At 41.4% G+C, this 25958-nt stretch overlaps 2 protein-coding genes across 9 annotated transcripts in view; one reads left to right on the top strand and one right to left on the bottom strand.

Moving 5' to 3' along the window:
* LOC129646850 (nuclear body protein SP140-like protein) overlaps positions 1 to 18296 on the bottom strand; it is an 84649-nt gene extending 66353 nt beyond the window's left edge. For 4 of the 6 annotated variants that reach the window (XM_055573691.1, XM_055573693.1, XM_055573694.1 and 1 more), the window contains exons 1-5: positions 18095 to 18170; positions 16327 to 16450; positions 13368 to 13520; positions 2672 to 2849; positions 1139 to 1307 (exon numbers count right to left, since the gene is read on the bottom strand). In XM_055573691.1, coding sequence (XP_055429666.1) covers positions 1139 to 1307; positions 2672 to 2849; positions 13368 to 13520; positions 16327 to 16340 — 514 coding nt within the window. In that variant the 5' untranslated portion in view covers positions 16341 to 16450; positions 18095 to 18170. Of the gene's footprint in view, positions 1 to 1138; positions 1308 to 2671; positions 2850 to 13367; positions 13521 to 16326; positions 16451 to 18094 lie in introns of all 6 variants that reach the window. The other 2 variants (XM_055573695.1, XM_055573696.1) reach the window with 2 other exon arrangements.
* Positions 18159 to 25958, top strand: part of SP110 (SP110 nuclear body protein) — a 49991-nt gene continuing 42191 nt past the window's right edge. For all 3 annotated transcript variants that reach the window (XM_055573700.1, XM_055573699.1, XM_055573698.1), the window contains exons 1-3: positions 18159 to 18328; positions 20310 to 20457; positions 25733 to 25901. In XM_055573700.1, coding sequence (XP_055429675.1) covers positions 20320 to 20457; positions 25733 to 25901 — 307 coding nt within the window. In that variant the 5' untranslated portion in view covers positions 18159 to 18328; positions 20310 to 20319. The remainder of the gene's footprint in view (positions 18329 to 20309; positions 20458 to 25732; positions 25902 to 25958) is intronic.

Below are 25958 nucleotides of genomic sequence, written 5' to 3'. Positions count from 1 at the left end.
CCTACCAGCATCTTGGCTCCGGGCTGCAGACCCTAAGCTCCTGTGGACAGCTGGGCCTGGAAGGTACCAGCAACAACCTCCTCTGGGGGCAGGTGGGCAGCTGCATTAGACCAGGAGCTTGGTAATGGCAAGCCTGGTGGGTAGGACGTCTCAGCACAGGAAGCCCCAGAAATTAACACATGTGATGTGGGTGCTGGGGTCCAGGGAGAAGAATCCTTACAGTATTGGGAGAAGGTCAGAGCCCCTGAGATGTGGGCAGTAAAGGTAACCACCTTTCCCTTCCTACCCGTGGCCTGGGGACACCATGGTTACATATATAGTATTGACTTGAAATTTGTGGCTTTTCTTTATTTCTTTTTTTGGACTTCGATAGAGCACTGAGGAAATGAGATAGCTCTTATTTTACAAAACATAATTTTCACAAATAAACACATCCCATCCTTTATACTGACTTCTTTTACTTTATCTCTGCTCAAAAATCTTATATTACTTCTTTATTTCTCAAATAATAAATTTCAAATTCCTTAGCACAGGATGTCCAACCTTCAAAAATCCCCTCCAACTCCCCTTTCCAGAAGGGGCTTCCAAATCCTCCCGCCCACCCTCCCTTTAGTAGCCACGTGGTTCTGCAAGCCTACTGTCTCTTTTTCCTGATATAGCTTTCCCATGCTGCCCCTCACCAATGCATGGGTAGGTACTGGCCTTCTCCTGCAAGTTCTCCACTCTGTTAGGGGAAGTAAGTTGGCATGTGACTGCCCCGAATGACAAATTTTTTCCTACAAAGAAAATCTTTTCGTCTTTGAGTGTGTCTGCAAGTATTAGGGAAGGCTCCCTCCTTTCCAACAAAAGGGCATAATTCATGCCTCCCTCCAAAAAAGTAGAGACTCAAATCGTATGCTTCTCAGCTTCAAATATAGATCCTGGCTGAGCAATCATTTGCGGTATTACTGGGTTAAGGTGTCACCCTTATTACGTGTAAGCTCCATGGAGACCCAGATGATGTGTGTTTTCTTTCCCATTTTACCTGCCACTAGGTAGTCACTCAGTAAAATAACTTGCAAATATATGAAAAGTGAATGAACGAATCAGTGAATGAAGTAGACTTGAGTCCCCAAAAGTTGTTGAAAGCTCTAATTACCGTTTTGGAAGGTATTGCAAATCTGAAGTAAATTAGGATAGGCCTTCAGGTTAACCTTGCTGAACAGGGCTTCCAGAACTGTCTTGTCAAATTTCTTCTCCAGCTCATCGAGAGCGTTATACGCCACTCTTTCCACAGGGACCAGATTTCTACAAGCTTCTTGAAAATCCTTAAAAAATATTGAATGGAGAATTATGTAGCTTTGAGTATATGGGTTATGGGAGGCTCAGATCAGAAATAAACAAATTTGTTCCCTGGTGAAGTGTTAGAATGTTACATATATTTGGACTGGTTCCCTGATAGCTCAGTTGGTAAAGAATCTGCCTGCAATGCAGGGGAGACCCCAGTTCAATTCCTAGATTGGGAAGATCCCCTGGAGAAGGAAATGGCAACCCACTCCAGTATTCTTGCCAGGAGAATCTCATGGACAGAGGAGCATGGCGGGCTACAGTCCATGGGGTCATAAGAGTCGGACACATCTTAGCAACTAAATCACCACCACCAGTGTCCACTCCGGTATTCTCGGGCTTCCCTTGTGGTTCAGCTGGTAAAGAATTCACCTACAATGCGGGAGACTTGGGTTCAATCTGTGGGTTGGGAAGATCCCCTGGAGAAGGGGAACGGCTACCCACTCCAGTATCTGGCCTGGAGAATTCCATGGACTGTATAGTCCACAGGTTCACAAAGAGTCGGACACCACTGAGTGACTTTCACTTTCACTACATATATTTGGATGACATCTAAAATATCCTCCATTGTAAAAATAGACTCTTATTTTGTTAACCTGCCTCTCTGACACTGATGTCCATTTAAGAGAGCAATTCTGTAGAATAAAAATAAGTTCAAAGTTGAATGTGGTGTGGGGACTTTAAGAGCCTGGCCAGGATGCTTCAGGAGTGGTCCTTACTGGTATTGAGTGGCCATTTTGTTGACCAGACAATAACCACTGCCCTCGCTTCCAGGAAACCTGGCAACCACTCTCCACTCCTATGAACATGGCCAAAGGGCGAAGAAAAATCACAAAGACAAAATGATGACTTGCCCCCAGATTCCCAGGAAGGCCCACAGCACATTCTGCATCCAGAAATGTCTAAAGAACAACAAACTGTCAGCAAGAGACAGCAGCAAGCACCGTGTTCCGAATTCATCCTAGCGTGACACAACTTCCCTGTGAGTTCACTCACTTCAGATTCAAGCGTGTAAAAGAAGAGGGCTTTGTGATGAAATGTTGCCCAACTCACTTCTTCACTTTAATTTTGTTATTGTTATTACATTGTGTCAGTGGATCTAAGACGCTCCCACCTGTGTCTCATTCCCATTTCCGGTGTCACCACATTTCCATCGCCATGGCCCTCTCCCATTTACTACAGAAGAAGGAATATTGTCTGTGATGCTGCTTCTCCTATCCCCTCCTAACTGGCAGGATGGCGAAGGTCCCTGTTCAAAGGAGGCCCTTTAGCCTGTTCATTGCATTTTAAATTTGGCAGAAGATAGTGTGGGTCTGGTTATCAAGAGGGAATTCCCCTCACTTACCTGGTACATTGGCTCAGAGATGAAGCCCCGATCTCGCAAGCCCATGAGGAAAGGAAATGGCTTTGGTATGGCACCTGCGATCTCCACCTTCTTTTCTTTGAAGAGCATGAATATGAACTCATAGCAGAGCTGCTCCTCTGGGTGCTGCTCCTCCAGGTTCTGGTCCCTTGTGATCATTCTGAAAAACAAAGACACGATATGAAAGCTCAGTTCAGTTCAGTTCAGTCGCTCAGTCATGTCCAACTCTTTGCAACCCCATGAACCACAGCACACCAGGCCTCCCTGTCTATCACCAACTCCCAGAGTCCACCCAAACCCATGTTCATCAAATTGGTGATGCCATCCAACCATCTCATCTTCTGTCGTCCCCTTCTCCTCCTGCCCTCAATCTTTCCCAGCATCAGGGTCTTTTCAAATGAGTCAGCTCTTCGCATCAGGTAGCCAAAGTATTGGAGTTTCAGCTTCCAATGAACACCCAGGACTTATCTCCTTTATGATGGACTGGTTAGATCTCCTTGAAGTCCAAGGGACTCTCAAGAGTCTTTTCCAACACCACAGTTCAAAAGCATCAATTCTTTGGTGCTCAGCTTTCTTCACAGTCCAATTCTCACATCCATACATGACCACTGGAAAAACCATAGCCTTGACTAGATGGACCTTTGTTGGCAAAGTAATGTCTCTGCTTTTTAATATGCTGTCTAGGTTGGTCATAACTTTCCTTAGATTTTATTTTCTTTTTTTTATAGCTTCTGAATGCTTTTATATATAAAATGGTATATTATAATGACTATTCTTTTTTCTACATGAATATTCACTGCATATATTTTTATACAATTTTTCAAGGTTACATTCTATTTACAGTTATGACAAAATACTATCTATAATTCCCCATGTTGTACAATACATCATTGTAGGCTATGTTACACTCAGTAGTTTGTATCTCCCAGTCTTCCACTCTAAATTCCCTCTCCCCCATTTCTCCCCACTGGTAATCGCTAGTTTGAGTTCTAAATCTATGAATCTGCTTCTTCTTTGTTATATTCATTAGTTGGTTGTAGTTTTTAGATTCCATATGTAAGTGATATCATCCAGTATTTATCTTTCTCTGTCTGACTTACTTCACTTAGTATCCATATATGTTGTGGCAACTGGCAAAATTTCATTCATTATTTATTGCTGAGTAGTATTCCATATGGAAAAAGAAATGGCACCGCACTCCAGTATTCTTGCCTGGAGAATCCCAAGGACAGAGGAGCCTGGTGGGCTACAGTCCATGGGGTCACAAAGATCGAGTGACTAAGCACAGCATAGCATACAGTATTCCATATATATATGGAATATATATATATGAAAAGAAAGTTAATATATATATATGAAAAGAAAGCTAAGTCACTCAATCATTTCCAATTCTTTGCAACTCCCATAGACTGTAGCCCACCAGACTTCTCTGTCCATGAGATTCTCCAGGCAAGAATACTGGAGTGGGTAGCCATTCCCTTCTCCACAGGATTCTTCCTGACCCAGGGATTGAACCCGAGTTTCCTGCATTTCAGGCAGATTCTTTACCATCTGAGGCTCCAGGGAATCCATATATATATATATAAAGGCAATGGCAACTAATGCTGCTAGAAGAACTGGGGTGCATATATCTTTTAAATTGGTGTTATTGCTTTTTTCAGATATATACCCAAGAGTGAAATTGCTGAGTCATATTGTATTTTTAGTTTTTTGAGGAAGTTCCATATTGTTTTCTACAACAGCTGCACCAATTTACATCAGCGATATAGGAAGGCTCCCTTTTCTCTACATCCCCACCAACATGTGTTATTTGCCTTTTTGATGATAGATACTCAGTGGAGAGTCCACATGGATAAAACTATGCTCTTGTGGAAGGGCCGGAATAGATTGAATCTACTTAGAGAATAATCGAGGGTGTAGTGGAAGAACACACTGGGCTTAAGGAAGACCTGAACCTAGAAAGAGTTCACCCTGTGCTACTTACAATTACCGTAAAGAGACTTTCACCCAAACTCTCTTTGGAAAACATTGAAATTTAAAATGATAAAACTTTATAGGAATTTATAATGATATTGTGATGGTTAATTTTAAGTGTCAAACTGGAGGGATTGGGAGGATAAGACTACTATTTTATGTTAAATTGGTGAAATTTGAGTAAGCAGTTTGCCCTACATAATGTGAGCTGGGCCTCATCCAATCAGTTGAAGGCCTGAATAAAACAAAAGACCAACCTCCTTGACTAAGAAGGAATTCTCCAGCTGACTACTTTCAGAGACTCTGCAGGGTCTCTGGGCTGCTGGCCCATAGCAGACTTCGGACTTGCTGGCCTCCATTATTGTGTGAGACAATTCCTTATTAATAGATCTCTCTCTCTTTCCACACATACACACACACACACACACATACACACAATACAGCCTATTGGTTCTGTTTCTCTGAAGAATTCTGACAAATACACATCATCAAAAAAAAAAGTTACAAAGAAATAAAAAATAAACTGAGATAATACTACAGAATCTACCACTGAACTGAAAGTCTTCTTAGTTAATAACAAATAGAAGAAATCTCTGGAAGGTATAAAAGAAATAGACCACTCCCATCTGTAACTGCAGAGGCAGGAATGGCATTCCACATCATAACATTAGGTTGAAGACTTTTATCTGATAAAATTTCAATTAAATGTTGAGAATATGTCGTTTTCTTTGGTCTAATATAGAGGTGTGTATGACTATTCAAAACTAGGACAGGGTTGTTCTGTATCTTAACCTGTCTGTGGAAGTGTTATATGCACTAAGAACTATAAGAGCTCTGGATTTCAGACATAACCACATCTCTGAGAAGTAATTTTAGTACTCAAAAAGCTTTGTAATTCTGATTCTTGCTTGATAAATTGTATCCCTTGCTGATAATTTCTTAATCCACTTCTTGGTGTTGCTAAAAGGTATATAGACTCATAGGATATTTTTTATCCCACAGTAAGAGGGTCATTGGAATTTCCCATTCTCCAAATACACATCATGATAGAAAAAAAATCCATTTCTTCATTGAATTCCTTAAAAAACGAAAAGGACTTCTGGTTAAAGATAGTTGATTGAAAACAAGTGTTTTTCTCCTCTCTCGCTAGAGAGTCCTATAAAACATTAGTAAAGGAATTAAAGTCATAATGACTAAGATAAAAGGATTAGATGGGATACTTAAACCAAAGTCTGAAAAAGTGGTCAGAACGTTCATCACTATTACTGGTGGTGGATGCTCCCAGGGGTCAGAGAGAGGCCTAGTGTGCCTTAGAGGCCCCTGGGGAGGTAGAGCAGGCAGGGAAGAAGACACAAGAATGAAAACAGAGGGGTTGTTTGAAAGGAGAAAATATAAATCAATGCGCTCCCTTACTCCTCCCTGACCCCGACACAGAACTTCTCCATCTAGGCAGGAGACTAGAGGTTCCTTCTTAAGGAAACTGCAAATGACTCAGGAAAAAAACTTCTTCGCCTTTGGCCATTTGGGATCCACCCGGAAAAGCCACAAGTTTTCAAGCCCATCTCATTAAATGGAGTCCCAAGCTAGCTTATCAGTGCCTTGCCCTTAAGAATGAACAATTACACACCACAGCCGTTCATGGAAACCAACAGCATGAAAGGGCGGAACCAAGATGATCAGAGAGCAAAAATTACTCCAGCATAAATAGAAATGTTACAGGAAACAGAGTTTCTTTAAAAAACAAAACACACATAAGAGATGATATTATGTCCAGGATGCCAAGAAGAAAAGACCAGAAAATAAGATAATGGGCCTGGAAATTTTAAAAGATTACTGAATTTTTTTTTTTTTTTTAAAGTTTAACTCAAATGATCATAAAATAAAGACAATAGAATTTTTCCAGAACATAGCTGGAAAAAAACTGTAAAGGAGAAAGGGAAAGCAAATTTGAAACATCTGACTGTCTAAAATAGTTATGCTAGTGTGTAGATTCAGAATTAAAAGGAAATGAGTAAAACATATATGCCCTGTTCAGTCATTCGTGTGTGAAATGTGAAAGAAAAATAGCTGTACAGAGGCTCAGAAAACACATTACTCGCGCGCGCTCTGTGTTGGTCACACAGTCTTCAGTGTTCAATATTCTTTGTGTGTGTGCTTAGCTGCTCAGTCGTGTCCAGCTTTTTGTGACCCCATGGACAGTAGTAGCCTGCCAGTCTCCTCTGTCCATGGAATTCTAGGCAAGATACTGGAGTGTGTTGCCACGCCCTCCTCCAGGGGATCTTCCCAACCCAGGGATCGAACCCAGGTCTCCTGCATTGCAGGCGGATTCTGTACCATCAGAGGCACCAGGGAAGCCCTCAGAGTTCTTTCCTTCTGGGCAAAGGTAGGGTTGCACCTTCTTGCCTTCTTGTGCTGATGGGTGTCACTTTGGGAGAGGAATTAGGAGCAAGCGCATGAGTCGTGCTCACCGTACCCCAGCTTGCTGCGGCAGCTATCATTTCAGATGGTGGCTCTCCACCAGTCAGAGACAGTCCAGGATGAGGAGTCCCTGAAGCAGCCAGGGACGCGTGAGATTTTTAGAACTGTCTGTTCTAAAGGAATGTGCTGTGGTGCTTAGTCGCTCAGTCGTGTCCGATGCTTTGCAACCCTTTGGACTGTAGCCCACCAGGCTCCTTGATCCATGGGATTTTTTTCAGGCAAGAATGCTAGAGTGGGTCAGCATTTCCTCTTCTACGGGACCTTCCCAACCCAGGGATCGAACCTGCATCTCCTATGGCTCTTGTGTTGCAGGCGGATTCCTTACCTGCTAAGCCACTGGGGAAGCTCATTACAATACAATAATCTACTCCAATCTTACTGACACATGGTCTGGGACAAATTATTTGTTGATGTTTATAATAAGAGAATCAGGATATCAATACCAGCAAGTTCTGTTATACAAGAAGTGGAAGGCATTACTAAAAACAGCTAAAATACTAATGTCTAAAAACTGCAAATTTCATTTGAAAACAGAAAGTACATCTCAAAATTCTTTTACAACAGTAATTCTCAAAGTGTGATCTGGGGACCCTGGGGATTTTGTGCAAAACCCTTTCAGGTGTCATCAAAGCCAAAACTATTTTCATATAAGATTTTATTTACCCTTTTTTTCTCTCATCCTCTTACAAATGTATAGTAAATTTTTCCAGAGAATACATGGCCAGTGGTATCACAAGAGATTGAATGAAGAAGCAGATAGGAGAATCAAGCTGTCTTCTACAGAATCAGCTATTAGATTTGCAAAAATGTGAACATCGCTAATCTCACTAGTTTATTTTAGAAGACATAGTTATTTTTCATAAAATATGTCATTTATATTAGCAAGTAATGAGTTCCTCACATTATTATTATTATTAAATGAATGAATAAATAAATATATTTAATTGTCTAAAGTTCTACTTTCTCATATGGTAAATGTTAATAGGTATAATCTACATGAGCAAAAGCTGATTCTTTGGAACTCCTAATAATATTTCAGAATATAGAGGGTTCAAAAACAAAAAAAATTTCAGAAGACCTATTCTAGAAAGAGAGGATATATACTGCATATAGTAATAAATGCAGTAAACTTATACTAAACTTACAGTAAACTTAACCAAAAACTTCAGAGTATATTAAAAATTTTAACAAACCAAATATGGGCAAGTTAAAAAACCGTGTTAAATTATTTATTTCAAAGACACTAAACTCAAATGGGCTGGCTTCACATTTGATGTGTTGAATTAGAGAAACATATACTTGAGAATTAATTAGAAATCATAAGGGTAACAAATAGAATGAAAATGAGACTATAAATCTTACAGAAGATAAAAGTAAAGAAAACATACTGTTTTTCTTAAACGGAGAAAAATGGAGAAGCATTAGATATTAAAAGTTCCCTCAAAATTTATAAGCAAGAAGATATGTCATTTTATGTAGATTACATTTTCATCTATCAAAGATACAATTCAGCTGTGATTGATACAACTACCAAAGATACAACAAAAACAAAGTGACATTAAAAATGTTAAAAGTAAAAAAATGGGCCAGTGACTAATATTAAAGAATTGTAAACAAGACAGAGAGCAAAATTCACAATATCTTTATTTTAATAACATTTAAGACTACTAATGGACAAATCTTTCAAGGTTGTTAAAAAATTTTACTTTATATTTTTAACTCCACAAGTGTATTTTAAAAGATATATGGGATATAAGTTTTTAAAATTGCAAAATATATGTATTAATAACTTGGTCATAAACACAAGAGCATACCAAGTATTGGGCCCTGAATTGATCTAAATAAATAATAATAAGGAGAAATTAAATAGGTTGCATGTTCTGGCTATAAGATAATATTACAATAGAACCATAATTTTAATATAAAAGTTTTAAGGAAAAAAATCTAAGTTGTAGTGGTTTTAAAAGTTCAATTTTTGGTTTCAGTTCTAACAATGCAAAGACCTAAGAAGTCATCACTGACATCCTTACAAAAAGAAAAAAGCTAAACAACCTGAAAATCAATGCATTTCATGTACACACAGGAAAACTGAAGTGACAGGGCAAACTGTCACCCCCAAAACTGATTGATAGACAAATCCAGAGAATCACAGATGAGATCAGCTATCTGGAATAGAAGCCACTTAGAGTCATAGACCACAGAAACACTTAAATGGTAAGTTTAAATGGAGACTGAATGTGGATTTACATGAGAATGAGAAACTCCTGGGGAACCAGGGGAAGGGCTATTACCTCAAAATCCAGCTCCTTCTAGGCTTCTATCTCATTTAATGGAGTGAGGAAAGAGAAAATATCTAAGAAGTCATTCTAAAAATTACAGTCTAGGAACACAGTTCCTCTACAAGATTGGAATTTAATCATAGGACTAAAGAATGCTTTCTCTGTACCTTACCTCTTCATCAAGAGGGCTCCAGAATAATAATAAGTGAGGATTATACCAGACCACCTGATCTGCCTCTTGAGAAATTTGTATGCAGGTCAGGAAGCAACAGTTAGAACTGGACATGGAACAACAGACTGGTTCCAAATAGGAAAAGGAGTTCGTTAAGGCTGTATATTGTCACCCTGTTTATTTAACTTATATGCAGAGTACATCATGAGAAACGCTGGACTGGAAGAAACACAAGCTGGAATCAAGATTGCCAGGAGAAATATCAATAACCTCAGATATGCAGATGACACCACCCTCATGGCAGAAAGTGAAGAGGAACTAAAAAGCCTCTTGATGAAAGTGAAAGTGGAGAGTAAAAAAGTTGGCTTACAGCTCAACATTCAGAAAACAAAGATCAGGGCATCTGGTCCCATCACTTCATGGGAAATAGATGGGGAAACAGTGGAAACAGTGTCAGACTTTATATTTTGGGGCTCCAAAATCACTACAGATGGTGACTGCAGCCATGAAATTAAAAGACGCTTACTCCTTGGAAGGAAAGTTATGACCAACCTAGATAGCATATTGAAAAGCAGAGACATTACTTTGCCAACAAAGGTTCGTCTAGTCAAGGCTATGGTTTTTCCAGTGGTCATGTATGGATCTGAGAGTTGGACTGTGAAGAAGGCTGAGCGCCAAAGAATTGATGCTTTTGAACTGTGGTGTTGGAGAAGACTCTTGAGAGTCCCTTGGACTGCAAGGAGAACAGCCATTCTGAAGGAGATCAGCCCTGGGATTTCCTTGGAAGGAATGATGGTAAAGCATCATTGGCCAGTACTTTGGCCACCTCATGCGAAGAGTTGACTCATTGGCAAAGACTCTGATGCTGGGAGGGATTGGGGGCAGGAGGAGAAGGGGACGACAGAGGATGAGATGGCTGGATGGCATCACTGACTCGATGGACGTGAGTCTCAGTGAACTCCGGGAGTTGGTGATGGACAGGGACGCCTGGCATGCTGCAATTCATGGGGTTGCAAAGAGTCGGACACGACTGAGCGACTGATCTGATCTAATAGCTGAAAGAGCTGAAAGGCTCTTATTTAATAAATTCTTAGGGAAATACAAAGAAAATAGGAGAGACAAAATATGTTGATGTATAGCACCAAACAAGAAGCAATATAGCTTAATTCAGGGTAGATATGGTTAGTTGTAAATATATATTGCAAACTCTAGGGAAACCAATAAAATGTTCTAAAAGAAGTATAATTGATGGACTAAGAGAGAAGAGAAAATACAATCACAAAATGCTCTATAAAATGTTCAATTAAACAAACAGGCAGAAAAAGAAAGGGAAAAAAATGGAAGCAAATAAGCACAATGAATAAAAAAGTTACAAACATGATAGATTTTAATCCAACCACAGGAATAATCACTTTAAATATGAATGGTCTAAATACACCGATTAAAAGACAGAGATTGACAGAGTGAAAAAGTAACACCCAACTATATATTGTCTTTGAGAAAGGAATCTTAAATATAAAACACAGATGGGTTGAAAGCGAAGGGATGAAGAAATGCCATGCCAGCATTAATCACAGGAAAGTGGTAGTAGCTATACTAATTTCAGAGAAAGCCTCAGAGTAAGGAAAATTTCAGAGACAAAGAGAAGTATTGTATAAAGAGCAAATTTCTCCAAGAAGATTTAGTAATCCTTAATGTATACGCAACTAATCTAAGTAGCATCAAAATACGAGACAAAATTTGATAGAACTACAAGAAGAAATAGACAAATCCACTCCTGTTGTTGGAGAATTCAATTCCCCTTTTTTAGTAATTGATAGAACAAGGAGGCAGAAAGTAAGTAAAAATATAGTTGACCTGAACAGCACCACCAATCTGATTTACTTGACATTTTAAAGACTATTTATTCTACAGTGACAAAATATACACACCACTCATGCTCACCTGAAATATTTACTAAAAGGCACCACGTTCTGAGCTGTAAAACTTATCTTAACAAATTAAAAGGAAAATAAATCAGAAAAAATTATATTCTCAGACAGCAACAAAAGTAGAAATAACAGAAATATACCTGTGTATTTTGAAAATTCCAGAATACTTAAAGACAAAACAGCCTATTTCTAGAATCAAAGAAGTCTCAAGGGAAATTTAAAATTATTTAGAACAAAATTAAAATGAAAACACACTTTCACAAAAGTTACAGAATGCAGCGCAAAGGTGCTTAGAGAGACATGTGTGGTGTTAAAATGCATATTAGAAGAAAGATCTAAATTAATAATACAAGCTTCCATCTGAAGAAACTAGAGAAAAAGGAGAAATTTAAGCCTACGTCAAGCAGAAGAAATCATAAAAATCAGGTAATAATTAATAACACTGAAACAGGAAAGCAGAAAAAAACCAACGAAACCAGAAGCTAATTTTTTTTAATCAATACAATTGATAAACTTCTATCTAGACTAATAAAGAAAATGATGGCAGAAATTACCAATATCAAAAACAAAACAGGGCTCATCACTATTAATCCTATGAACATTGAAAGGATAATAAAGAAATAATAGTACAGATTACACTGTCCCTACAAATTTGATAAAATGGACAAACCTTGAAACAAACTGCCAAAATTCACACAAAGAGATAGCTCACCTGAATAGGTCTGTATCTATTAAAGGAACTGAATCAATAAATAATAGCCTTCCAACAAAGAAAGCACCAGGCCCAGATGGTATCACTAGTGAATTCTACCAAACCACTTCAACTATAACTCTTCCAGAAAATAGAAGCAGAGGTATCCCCTCCTAGCTCATTCTATGAGATCAGCATTACCCCACCCTCACCTCTCAGAGCTTTTCTTTTCCTGCCTGGAAGCCAAAGGCTAGTTGGACTTCAAGCTCCACTGGCTCATTCTCCCATCTCTCAGGAGCAAGCGGGAGCAGACATGCAGTCAGCCTCCAGGAGAAAGGGCGCTGGGCACTAAGGACCTGGCAGGCTGCACCACTGCAGGTAGAAATGCTAGGGCCCAGCTAGTGCCAGGAATAGCCGCAGCTTGGCAGCCCAGGTTAGAGGAGTTATGATACACTTTCACATTGCTGAAATTGTTTACCACTGAAAATAGATTGATGGTTGACAATAAGTCTTCTCTTTTTCAAAGACAATTTCCCTCTTTCTCTAGCCCGATGTGTAAAACCTCCCAGAATAGAAAAGACAGCCACACCCTCCCTGCCTGTTTGCATTCATTCGTATTGAGCCCCATCTACTTTCAGTTCCTCCTAGCAAGTTCCTGAGTTGACTCTCAGAGTCAGGGCTCTGACAAAACTGGGATCTCTCACTACCCAGAAACCGCGCAACATTTTTAACAACAGTTGGGCGATCGATTTGGATGTTAATTTTTCTAAAAAGATGCTTCCTGGACAGAATGGTCTTTGGAGGTAGGGATGGAGAAGGCACTGGGGAGAATGAGAGGGCTCAGAGGGCACAAGGACTCACCCAACCTTGCTGCAAGCCTCCGAGGGGCCGGGGAGTTCCAACAGGGCCCACCCAGCTTCATGGCAGTTACAGGGAAATAAGAAGGGGGCATCAGTCAAGGTGTCCTTCAGTTTCCCCCACGGCTAATCCACCGCCATTTTTGAAATCGCCTCCACTCATTAACTGATTGATTTGTCATCTCATTCTGTTTATGCCTGCCGGCTGAGACTGGGTAGACAGAAACAACGAGCACGGGTGCCAGGACATGCTCTCTCCTTAGGAGAGACGCAGGACACAGGAGGCCAGGACTAACCTGTAGTTAGAGGGGCTGCCTGCACTTGCCATCTTCTTCTTAGACCATGGAGCCAGCCCCAGATCACTCTTGCTTAGATTTTCACTGCCTCTGTCCTTTCCCGGAGCTGTGATGAGAAAGTCTGCCCATCTATCAGCCCCCTGGGTGCGGCACCTAAAGGTAAAAGAAAAGTGAAACAGCTGAACTGGGTGCCTTCAACACGCTGGTCTTTCCTCCTCCCAGTCTCAGCCCCCAGGGAGGAGGAACAGAGCACCCACAGAAGAGAGGGAACGCCTCGCTCCTGCAAAGAAGAGAGGGCAGGAAGACGCCTTGAACTCAAACAGATCAGACGCGTTTTGAGGTGAAGTGGCACAGTGCTGACCAGGAGGAAGAAACCACGTTTGCTCCTTGCCCCCTGCCAAGGTGGCTGTGAGAAGAAAAAAAAGGAAAGTCAGACATTTCAGATGTTCTCATATGCCCATGGGCTGACCCGGCACAGTCGTGAGCCTGGATTGGATGAATCAGACCCAGTATTCAGATCCAATATTCAGACCCAGGACTGGAGAGAACCGAAATGCTGGAGAAAATATTCTTCAAAATTTCTGTAAAGCAGCCAGAGGCCAAAAAGATCTCTCCCAACTCCTGCAACCAGAAGGAAGAGCTAAGTTTGGGCAGAGAAGCCTGATGTGCAATTCTAAGTTTTCTTGAATCTATGGGCACTTTTCAAATGCAGCCAGGAGTGCTTAGGAAAAAAATTGAGCTTCAACTAGTCTCTGAAATCTCAAAGTGACAGGCTTTTCATTGGATGGGAGCAGGGTTTAGAACTAAGACTCCCTACATCTTCAAGGACAAAGTGATGATGCTAGCAACAAGTGTGTTACATTTATGTTTGTACATCATTTTTTCATTTATACCCAGCTCTCATTTTGTAAAGGATTTGGAGCAACTTTGGAAAAGTCTGATGGAGCTAGTGGTAAAGAACCTGCCTGCCAATGCAGGAGACATAAGAGAAGCTGGTTCCATCCCTGGGTCTGGAAGCTGATTCCATCCCTGGGTCTGGAGGAGGGCATGGCAACCCACTCCAGTATTCTTGCCTGGAGAATCTCACAGACAGAGGAGCCCATCAGGGTCTCAAAGAGTCAGACAGGATTGAAGCAACTTAACAGGCACTCAGGAAAAGCACACTACATCAGCGTAAAGTTGAAAGATAAAGGAACAGGGGCAAAGCACAGATAAATAAAACCAGAGGAATAGAAATCCAGGTAGGACAATGGGGCAAAGATAGAGGAGAATGAGAGTCAAGGTGCCTATAGAATCCAGGGTCTTAGAGAGAGTCATGGGCCAAAGTAGGTGAGAACTGGGAACCTCCAAGTAGTATGTTTCCGAAGCATGTCTCACTGAATCCCAGTGCTTCTGGCTCACTATAGATATGCTCGAAGATCTGCATAAACATGTTTTCCAAGTATAGGGGGCAGAAGATTTCTACCTCTCTACCCTCGTCTGCTCTCTTTCCCCCGAAGAAGTGAACACGAATCTGGCTGGGCCAGATTCCAGGTGCCAGGACATGATGAGCCCAGTGGGCAGGGTCTGTGTGCCTACCAGGTGCTGACATACCTGCGACTGCCCACCTCTCTTTCTCCCTCACTTTGTTGGCAAACAGGCTAGTAAACTCTGCCTCTGTCGGGCATCGTTGTCCTTGGTTTTTGAACTCCATTGGGCACAGTGGCCCCAACAAAGTCGGACACAGACTAGACCAGCTGGCATAAATATGGTGCCTTTTTTGCTTATAAGCACAGGGTCTTTGGTGTTCCTCAGCTGATGGTGGTAAGATTAGGGCTTAGGGGGTATTTCTGCCAAATTTACAAGAAAACTTAACCTGGCAATATTCTGCATTAGCTGGATAATGATAGGAACTTTAGCTTCTGTTTTCCCACTGCCAATTTTCCTCTGTGTTCACTAGAGAATCAGTGTCTCTAGGATAAGATCAGGGATGTCTGGTGCAAGCCCACAGATGACCATCAGATGGTCCCTGGCTCATAATGGAGGGGTAGCGTTTTTCTCCTTTTTCTTCCATATGACCTGGGGGATGAGGAGATTCTGACCTGCCTCCTTGCTCTTTTCTCCCACTCAGACTTAGGTCAAGTAGGTGATAATCTTTGAAGGCAAGTTAACACTTTCTTTCTCCCTGAAAAAATGTCTCTCCATTTTGTTAAGTGTGCTAAGATCTGACATTTGGAATAGATGTGTGAATTGCAGAGTCCTGATCACAATCCAATGTTATTAGTTAATTTGCTATTAACTTACCAAAGTCTACTCATCTTTGAACACTATTGGTTTATTTATTTATGTTTTTATTTATTTTTTTATTATTTATTTATGTCTAATTAGGTCAGATAACCCATCTCAGATTGATGACATTTCTGTGAAGATCTGTTGCCCACAATTCACTCTCTGCTACCAGCTTTTTGGGTGTCTCAGTAGTAAAGAATCCGACTGTCAAGCAGGAGACATGGGTTTGATCCCTGGATCAGGAGGATCCCCTGAAGTAAGAAATGGCAACCCACTCCAGTATTCTTGCCTGGGAAACCCCATGGACAGAGGAACCTGGTGGACTACAGTCTACGGGTTCAAAAAAGAGTCAGACATGACTTGGCAACTCAAAAGCAACAACCAACTTTTTAATTAGTTGGGATGTGGGGGTACAATTAACCAAAACTGACTCAGACTAACTCAGGCAGAAAATCAATTTCTTAGAAGTATATTGGGTAGCTCAAAGAATTTATAAGAAGGCTGGAGGACTGGAATAAGAAAATAGGCAGTCTAGGCAGTAAGATCCCCAGCCCAGGCCATGTATGTGGCCACTGATTTGACAAATATATTCTTTCCATTCTGATTAAAAAGGGGGATCAGAAACTTTTTATTCTCACAGGACAGATAAGATTATTCATTCACACCTTTTCTTGGAGTTATATTAACTCACCTATCCTTTGTCATAACACAGTCAAAACAGATCTGGATCACCTGGGCCTCTCAAAGAACATCACACAGATCGATTATCTTGGTGACATGGTGGTGATCAGATGGGATGAGGTGGGGCCACACACCTAAAGAGGAAAAAAATTACTGGCCCTTCAACAAGAAGGATGAATCTCAAAAGCATTGTGATTCAAAAGAAGCCAGACATCCAAAGGTGCATACTGGGTGTTTCCATTTATGTAAAACTTTAATACAAGCAGAACAAATCTATAGTCATAGAAAAAGTAGATCAGTGATTGCCTGATGCTGGGGTTGGAGAGGAGGGAACTTTCTGGGGTGATAGAATTGGTCTGTATCTTAATTGTGGTTGTAACTCTATTTGTAAATACTCATCATATGCATACTAACAATGGATGTATTTTACACTTCAATAAAATTGAGCTCTTGCCCATGTAGGTTAACCTTGGTTTCAAGGATTCATAGACCTTAGAACTGTCTTTCCCATTTGTTTTGTTTTCTTTTTTCTGAGGGATAGGACACCATATGTGTCCTGGTAGGGGAACCCATGGACTGAATACATATGACAATCAGTGATTTCAGTTCAGTTCAGTTCAGTTCAGTCGCTCAGTCGTGTCTGATTCTTTGCGACCCCATGAACTGCAGCACACCAGGCCTCCCTGTCCATCACCAACTCCCTAAGTTTACTCAAACTCATGTCCATTGAGTCAGTGATGCCATCCAACCATTTCATCCTCTGTCATCCCCTTCTCCTCCCGCCTTCAATTTTTCCCAGCATCAAGGTCTTTTCAAATGAGTCAGCTCTTTGCATCAAGTGGCCGAAGTATTGGGGTTTCAGCTTCAACATCAGTGCTTCCAATGAACACCCAGGACTGATTTCCTTTAGGATGGACTGGTTGGATCTCCTTGCAGCCCAAGGGACTCTCAAGAGTCTTCTCCAACACCACAGTTCAAAAGCATCAATTCTTCGGTGCTCAGCTTTCTTTATAGTCCAACTCTTACATCCGTACATGACTACTGGAAAAATTATAGCCTTGACTAGATGGACCTTTGTTGGCAAAGTAATGTCTCTGCTTTTGAATATGCTGTCTAGGTTGGTCATAACTTTTCTCCCAAGGAGTAAGCAGTGATTTAAAGAAAGTTAAACAGATTCCCACATTAAAGGATTTCTCACAGACCCTACACAACATCGCATATTAGAAATCCTTAACGGGCTATACAGAGGGGGCATTCCCTGCCTCCCTGAAGGCATCTCCTGGCCCTGACTCTGCCCTAGATCTGGGTTACACACGCTCCCAGCTCCCACCTGCCAGCCTATTCAAAGACACTTTCGTGCCTGGAGGTCTGCCTGCCACCGCATGATTTCAGTTTATGTTCAGGCATCCTTTGATTTCAATTTTCTTAGGTAGTAATTTTATCCTGACAAAGTACAGGCATTTCTGAGTCACCTCACCTCTACTTTGTTTTTCCCTTAAATTTGATCATCTCTAGTCAATTTATTCAGCTGTGTCACCATCCCCACAGTTTAGTTTGGGTACATCTTCATTACTCCAAAAAGTATAGAAGGAAGAGGAGTCCTGGGGAAATACAGAGGTTGGTAGGGAGGCAAACAGGCGGCAGATCCCCAGTTCCTGGGGACCCTGGGGCTGACCCCTGGGCCTCCTCCCCTCTGTACCCGCCTCCCAGGATGGTACCGATAAGCAGCAATCCTCGCAATCCCCCTCCCCAGTCCCCACACGCCCCGGGAATCTCACCAGTTTCCGGAGGTAGAGGGAGGCTGCGGACACCGAGGCAGCTCCGCAGGATCGGCCCGAGTACTTTCACTTTCCTTTCCTGGAAGCCAGGCCCTCCTCGTGTGTAGCAAAGCAGAGACTTCCTGTTTTGCCGACTGGTATCTCTCTGCCCTTTTCTCAGTCTCCCAGGAGCCACCCCAGACCAGCCCCTGGATCTGGAAGCAGGCACGAACACGTAGCCATCTCAGCATCCAGGTGGGTTTTCGTCTAGTCTGCTTTATTCACTTTGGGTGATTGGCTTTTACCGTTCATGTCCTGGCAGCAGCTGCAGCTGCTGCATAAAACTAAACAATTTCAACTGTGACTCTCTTTCTTTGTAAAATAGTATTTTCCAAAGAGTCAGAGAGGGGACTGTGGGATTTAAGAGGAGACAGTTAAAAAGAAGACAAATGATGAGGGGAAGCAAACACAGCTCAGTCCTTTATTCCCTAAATTCTAGTTTGTTGTTACGGTTGGAACTCAAGTTTTGCTCTTCATTGTCCATGAAGGGTCATCCTGCACTCTGCCCCCAACGGGCAGCTCATTCATTATTCACAAGTGACTCGAAGTAGCTGGGAAGCAAGTGGGAAAGAAAAACTCAAGAGAGGATATTTCATTTCTGCTCTAGTGTATTGACTTTTCAATACTTTTTCTTGAAGCACATTCATGATTATTTTCTTGAAATAAATTCCCAGGAATGGAATTTAGGACTCAAGGGGGTATATATTTTAGGGTATTTGGTACTGGTTACTAAATTAATCTCCAGAATGTTGGGACCTGTTTGTATCTGGACCAGGAGTGTCTATGATTATCGCTATTATTTGTATCTTGCCCAACTTGACAGGCAAAAGTTACCAAGTTGTCTTTGCTTACACTGCTCTGATTACTATAGAGTTACCATGTTTTTTATATATTTATTGTGCATTTGACTCAATTGTCTGTGTATGACTTTTGTTTTGTCTTGTTTTTCCCTTACTGGATGTTTGTCTTTGCTCATTCATTTTTAAGACCCTTTTACATAATATGCACCTGTATACTCATCTATGAGATGCCTGCCATATCTTGCACTAGTGAGAAATGGGACTTTGGTCAGATGAGTTCTGCTTGGCCACCAAATACTTTAGGCAAGTGCTTCCTTGGCAATCACAACAGATGAAGAGTGAGGAATATGATGGATGTTCTGTTCTGAATGATGTGGTATAATTAGTCATTCAGGCCCCCTTCCTCGTCTCAGCAAGTGGTCGTTCTGGTGCTTTCTGGCTCTGTGCTGATCTTTGCAATATCCTTCCCCTACGCAGATGGCGAACAGTTAGTTAGTTCCTTTCCCACTGGTTCTCTATCTTCTAGGATTTCTTCACATTATCCTGATAGCATCTTCTCTTGTTTTCTAGTACTGTTGTGATGATTGTTTTTTGCAACATATATTTTTTTTCTGTTAAACTTAACATATTTGGGAATGAGGAGAAAGAGACAGGGGAGCTCAATCTGCCACTAGGATTAAATACCTAGAAAATCATTGTGCGTGCATGCTCAGTCGTGTCCAACTCTGCGACCCCATGGACTACAACCCACCAGGCTCCTCTGTCCATGGAATTTTCCAGGCAAGAATACTGGAGTGGGTTGCCATTTCCTACTCTAGGGGATCTTCCCGACCCAGGGATTGAACTTGAATCTCCTGTGTCTCCTTAATTACAGTTCAATTTTCTCTTCGACACAAAGTTGGAAAAAAAGATCTGTGTTGATTTTTTTTTTTTTTTAATCTCTAGGTGATTGAATTTTTTGTTACTGCTTCCCTTTTCTCAACAATTTTTCAAGAATATCAAAGGTGCATTTTCTTCCTGTTGTAACTTATTGATATTTTTGCATGGCCTATAAATGGTCAACTATTGTGATGTCCCACGGCCATGTCTGTTCTGAGATATGACATGGACACAGGAAGCACTCGGTACATAGTGGCTCTGTTTATTACCAGCTGCCCCTTCGGGATTCCTGTGTCACATTGTGGGTCACTTTGCCCTCTGTGTTGCTGAGCATTGTCACTGCTTCCTAAGCCCATGAGTCTTTTCAGCAGAGGTGGCTTTGTGGACCGCTAAGGGATGCCTTTGGGACCAGAATGCCTGTCTCCAGATGCCTGTGCAACACAGAGAGTGACTCCCCTAAATCTTTATTCTCCTTTCTTCTTGTGTCCCTTTTGTAGGAGAGACACCATGACCAGGGCCTTGGAAAAGGCTCTTCTTCAGCACTTTATACGACAGAAGCTGGAGATCGCTTATGCCATCAACAAGCCCTTTCCCTTCTTCGAAGGCCTCCGAGACAACTTCTTCATCACTGAGAGACTGTACAGGGTGAGTCACTTGGTGCTTTGCCATGGCAACCCACCACTGAGGTCTCAAACCACAACACTCCAGAGCTTCTAGAATTTGAAAGTTCCAGACTAAAATGGTCATTACCAGGGAAAGAAGGTGTCCAAGGTAGGTGACTTCAAACTCAGTTCAGTTCAGTTGCTCAGTCGTGTCCGACTCTTTGCGACCCCATGAATTGCAGCACGCCAGGCCTCCCTGTCCATCACCAACTCCCGGAGTTCACTCAGACTCACGTCCATTGAGTCAGTGATGCCATCCAGCCATCTCATCCTCTGTCGTCCCCTTCTCCTCCTGCCCCCAATCCCTCCCAGCATCAGGGTCTTTTCTAATGAGTCAACTCTTTGCATAAGGTGGCCAAAGTACTGGAGTTTCAGCTTTAGCATCATTCCTTCCAAAGAAATTCCCAGGGCTGATCTCCTTCAGAATGGACTGGTTGGATCTCCTTGCAGTCCAAGGAACTCTCAAGAGTCTTCTCCAACACCACAGTTCAAAAGCATCAATTCTTTGGCGCTCAGCCTTCTTCACAGTCCAACTGTCACATCCATACATGACCACTGGAAAAACCATAGCCTTGACTAGACAGACCTTTGTTGGCAAAGTAATATCTCTGCTTTTGAATATGCTGTCTAGGTTGGTCATAACTTTCCTTCCAAGGAGTAAGCATCTTTTAATTTCATGGCTGCAGTCACCATCTGCAGTGATTTTGGAGCCCCAAAAAATAAAGTCTGACACTGTTTCTACTGGTTCCCCATCTATTTCCCAGGAAGTGATGGGACCAGATGCCATGATCTTTGTTTTCTGAATGTTGAGTTTTAAGCCCTTTTTCACTCTGCTCTTTCACCTTCAGCAAGACGCTTTTTAGTTCCTCTTCACTTTCTGCCATGAGGGTGGTGTCATCTGCATATCTGAGGTTATTGATATTTCTCCCAGCAATCTTGATTCCAGCTTGTGCTTCTTCCAGCCCAGCGTTTCTCATGATGTACTCTGCATATAAGTTAAATAAGCAGGGTGACAATATACAGCCTTGACGTACTCCTTTTCCTATTTGGAACCAGTCTGTTGTTCCATGTCCGGTTCTAACGGTTGCTTCTTCACCTGCATACGAATTTCTCAAGAGGCAAGTCAGGTGGTCTGGTATTCCCATCTCTTTCAGAATTTTCCACAGTTTATTGTGATCCACACAGTCAAAGGCTTTGGCATAGTCAATAAAGCAGAAATAGATGTTTTTCTGGAACTCTCTTGCTTTTTCCATGATCCGGCGGAGGCTGGCAATTTGATCTCTGGTTCCTCTGCCTTTTCTAAAACCAGCTTGAACAACTGGAATTTCGTGGTTCACGTATTGCTGAAGCCTGGCTTGGAGAATTTTGAGCATTACTTTACTAGCGTGTGAGATGAGTGCAATTGTGTGGTAGTTTGAGCATTCTTTGGCATTGCCTTTCTTTGGGATTGGAATAAAAACTGACCTTTTCCAGTCCTGTGGCCACTGCTGAGTTTTCCAAATTTGCTGGCATATTGAGTGCAACACTTCCACAGCATCATCTTTCAAGATTTGGAATAGCTCAACTGGAATTCCATCACCTCCACTAGCTTCGTTCGTAGTGATGCTTTCTAAGGCCCACTTGACTTCACATTCCAGGATGTCTGGCTCTAGGTCAGTGATCACACTATCATGATTATCTGGGTCATGAAGATCTTTTCTGTACAGTTCTTCTGTATATTCTTGCCAGCTCTTCTTAATATCTTCTGCTTCTGTTAGGTCCATACCATTTCTGTCCTTTATCAAGCCCATCTTTGCATGAAATGTTCCCTTGGTATGTCTAATTTTCTTGAAGAGATCTCTAGTCTTTCCCTTTCTGTTGTTTTCCTCTATTTCTTTGCATTGATTGCTGAAGAAGGCTTTCTTATCTCTTCTTGCTATTCTTTGGAACTCTGCATTCAGACGCTTATATCTTTCTTTTTCTCCTTTGCTTTTTGCTTCTCTTCTTTTCACAGCTATTTGTAAGGCCTCCCCAGACAGCCATTTTGCTTTTTTGCATTTCTTTCCCATGGGGACGGTCTTGATCCCTGTCTCCTGTACAATGTCACATACTTTAGTCCATAGTTCATCAGGCACTCTATCTATCAGATCTAGTCCCTTAAATCTATTTCTCACTTCTGCTGTATAATCATAAGGGATTTGATTTAGGTCATACCTGAATGGTCTAGTGGTTTTCCCTACTTTTTTCAATTTAAGATTGAATATGGCAATAAGGAGTTCATGATCTGAGCCACAGTCAGCTCCTGGTCTTGTTTTTGTTGACTGTATAGAGCTTCTCCATCTTTGGCTGCAAAGAATATAATCAATCTGATTTCAGTGTTGACCATCTGGTGATGTCCATGTATATAGAGTCTTCTCTTGTGTTATTGGAAGAGGGTGTTTGCTATGACCAGTGCATTTTCTTGGCAAAACTCTATTAGTCTTTGCCCTGCTTTATTCTGTATTCCCAGGCCAAATTTGCCTGTTACTCCAGGTGTTTCTTGACTTCCTGCTTTTGCATTCCAGTCCCCTATAATGAAAAGGACATCTTTTGGGGGTATTAGTTCTAAAAGGTCTTGTAGGTCTTCATAGAACCGTTCAACTTCAGCTTCTTCAGTGTTACTGGTTGGGGCATAGAGTTGGATTACTGTGATATTGAATGGTTTGCTTTAGAAATGAACAGAAATCATTCTGTCATTTTTGAGATTGCATCCAAGTACTGTATTTTGAACTCTTTTGTTGACCATGATGGCTACTCCATGTCTTCTGAGGGATTCCTGCCCACAGTAGTAGGTATAATGGTCATCTGAGTTAAATTCACCCATTCAATTCCATTTTAGTTCGCTGATTCCTAGAATGTTGATGTTCACTTTTGCCATCTCTTGTTTGTCCACTTCCAATTTGCCTTGATTCATGGACCTGACATTCCAGGTTCCTATGCAATATTGCTCTTTACAGCATCGGACCTTGCTTCTATCACCAGTCACATCCACAACTGGCTATTGTTTTTGTTTTGGCTCCATCCCTTCATTCTTTCTGGAGTTATTTCTCCACTGATCTCCAGTAGCATATTGGGCACCTCCTGACCTGGGGAGTTAGTTCCTCTTTCAGTATCCTATCTTTTTGCCTTTTCATACTGTTCATGGGGTTCTCAAGGCAAGAATACTGAAGTGGTTTGCCATTCCCTTCTCCAGTGGACCACATTCTGTCAAACCAGATGGCTTAAAACAAAGAAATATGTTCTTTCACAGTTCTGAGGTCCAGAAGTCCAAAATCAAGGTGTTGTCAGAGTTGGTTCCTTCTCAAGACTCTGAGGGACAATCCATTCCCTGATTTCCTCTGTCTTCTCCTACTGCCGGCATTCCAAGGTGAACCTGGCTTATAGAAACTTCGCTTCACACATTCTTTCCATCTCTACCCTGCCTTCTCTACTGTGCTTCTCCCTTTTTCTTCTCTTACAAGGACACTTTGTTACTGTGATTTAGGGCCCACCATAATCCAGGATGGTCTCATTTTAAGATTCTTAATTATACCTGCAAAAGCCTTTGTCCAAACACGGTCTCGTTCACAGGTTTTAAGCAGACATATCTTTGGATAGAAGGAGGCATCATTCAATCCATAAAAGTTTGTCACTCAAAGTCCATTCTGATGTGAAGCAAGGCAGACAGTGGGAGATATGGTTATGTGGACAAAGGGAGGTTCTTTTCGTATAGTTTAGGTTGCTTAAAGCAGGTCCTGAGCCCCTCGAGTCTGAGCCCCAGAAGAGTGCTAGCAGTGCTGAGGCAGTCTTCCCCGGTCTTGGCCCAGTTGGATCCAGCCCCTTTTCAGATCATGATCAGGGTGTCACTGATAGCTTACAATGAATGATGCTGGATTTGTGATCTCCAAAGAAGAAGATTTAGCTTCAGGACCAGGCACCAGGCTTGATCCCTCAAGAGCTTTTGTGTAGCAGAGTTTTATTAAAGTGAAAAAGGACAAAGAAAGCTTCTGACACAGACTTCTGAAGGGGGACGAAGAGTGCCCGGTCCACTACTTTTATCAAGGCCTTATATACTTTTACCAGACCCACTCCTACAACATATATCTTAAATTAACAAAATTAGAACTAACAGTGGAAAGGTCTTACCAGACCCACTCCCACAACATACAGTCTTAAGATAACAAGATAAGTCAGAAGGTTCCTTTTAAGAAGGAGAAGATACATTGTTGTTATATAATCCTTAGTAGAGAGTTCAAGATGAGTTTTGTTGTGTAATCATTAGCTCTGAACTTAAAGAAAATAACATCTTATGTGACTAAGACAAAGCAATGTAGAAAAAAGCATTTGTCCTTTTCTCCTCCTTAAGAGCCCCAGACCCCTTTCTCCTTCTCAAGGGCCGCGGACCCCTTCCTCCTTGAGGGCCCCAGACTCTTTATCAATCTACCTAAGAATTAACTCTCTCATCACTCCTCAGAGAGGCATCCTTGGCCCACTCATCTAATTAAGTCCCCCTCAGTATTCTTCCTCATAGCAAATTACACTTTCCTTCATAACACTGCTTTTGATAGGAATTGGGTATTTATTTAATTTGTGTTTATTATTTGATGCCTATCATTTCCACACAAAGCACCCCTCCCCCAACATGGTAGCACCATGTTGGTCTTATCTGTTGCTAGATACCCAAACCCAGCCATTGCTCACCAAACCAAGTCATTGCTCAACAAGTATTTTTCAGTCAATTCTCTCCTGCCATGTTTCTCCTCTTGGCCAACCTCTCAGGAGGATATCTCTGATTTCCCATTTAGGGCATTTCAAGTTCATGAGAGAAGGAAAGAGAGAGCAGAGGCTAACAAGAAATCCACAGAATTGCCACTTGTGACCAGTTCATAGGTCCACAGCTAAAGAGTCCTGGCCAGACTCTTGGAGAAGTAGACAGGAGCAGTCTTTGTCTCCACTTTTCTTCCTTAACATTTGTCTCTTCCTTCAAATGTACCTAAAATAAGGTTCACGAGAGAGACTTTATTTTCCAGAATACTAAACTCCTGTGACTAACCACCCAAATATCAATATGTATGAAGCTCCGAATGTAAACATACAGAAATGTGATTTCTCTATGTTAGGGAGTTTGGCTACAGAGCTTGCATTAAATTCCTTAAGAGAGCAAAAATCGCTTTCTTACAGCTTAGAAAACCACAAATGTGTAATAAATCTCCATTCTGTTTTATAATCACGTATAATAATCCTTTATTCTGCTTTTTAAGGAATCTATGGAAGCCTGCGAAAATCTGGTCCCTTTATCCAGAGTTGTGTACAACATTCTTACCCAACTGGAAAAGACATTTAGTCTATCATTTCTGAAGATATTGTTCAGCCAAATTAACCTGAATGAATACCCCAACCTGATAACGACTCTCAATAGCTTCACAAGAGGTATGAGGCTTCTTTTTTTAAATTTTTATTTATTTATTATCATTTGGTTATACTGGG

The sequence above is a fragment of the Bubalus kerabau genome, chromosome 3, assembly GCF_029407905.1.
Source record: "Bubalus kerabau isolate K-KA32 ecotype Philippines breed swamp buffalo chromosome 3, PCC_UOA_SB_1v2, whole genome shotgun sequence".
Classification (NCBI taxonomy): domain Eukaryota; kingdom Metazoa; phylum Chordata; class Mammalia; order Artiodactyla; family Bovidae; genus Bubalus; species Bubalus kerabau.
This window is presented reverse-complemented; position numbering and strand designations above follow the sequence as displayed.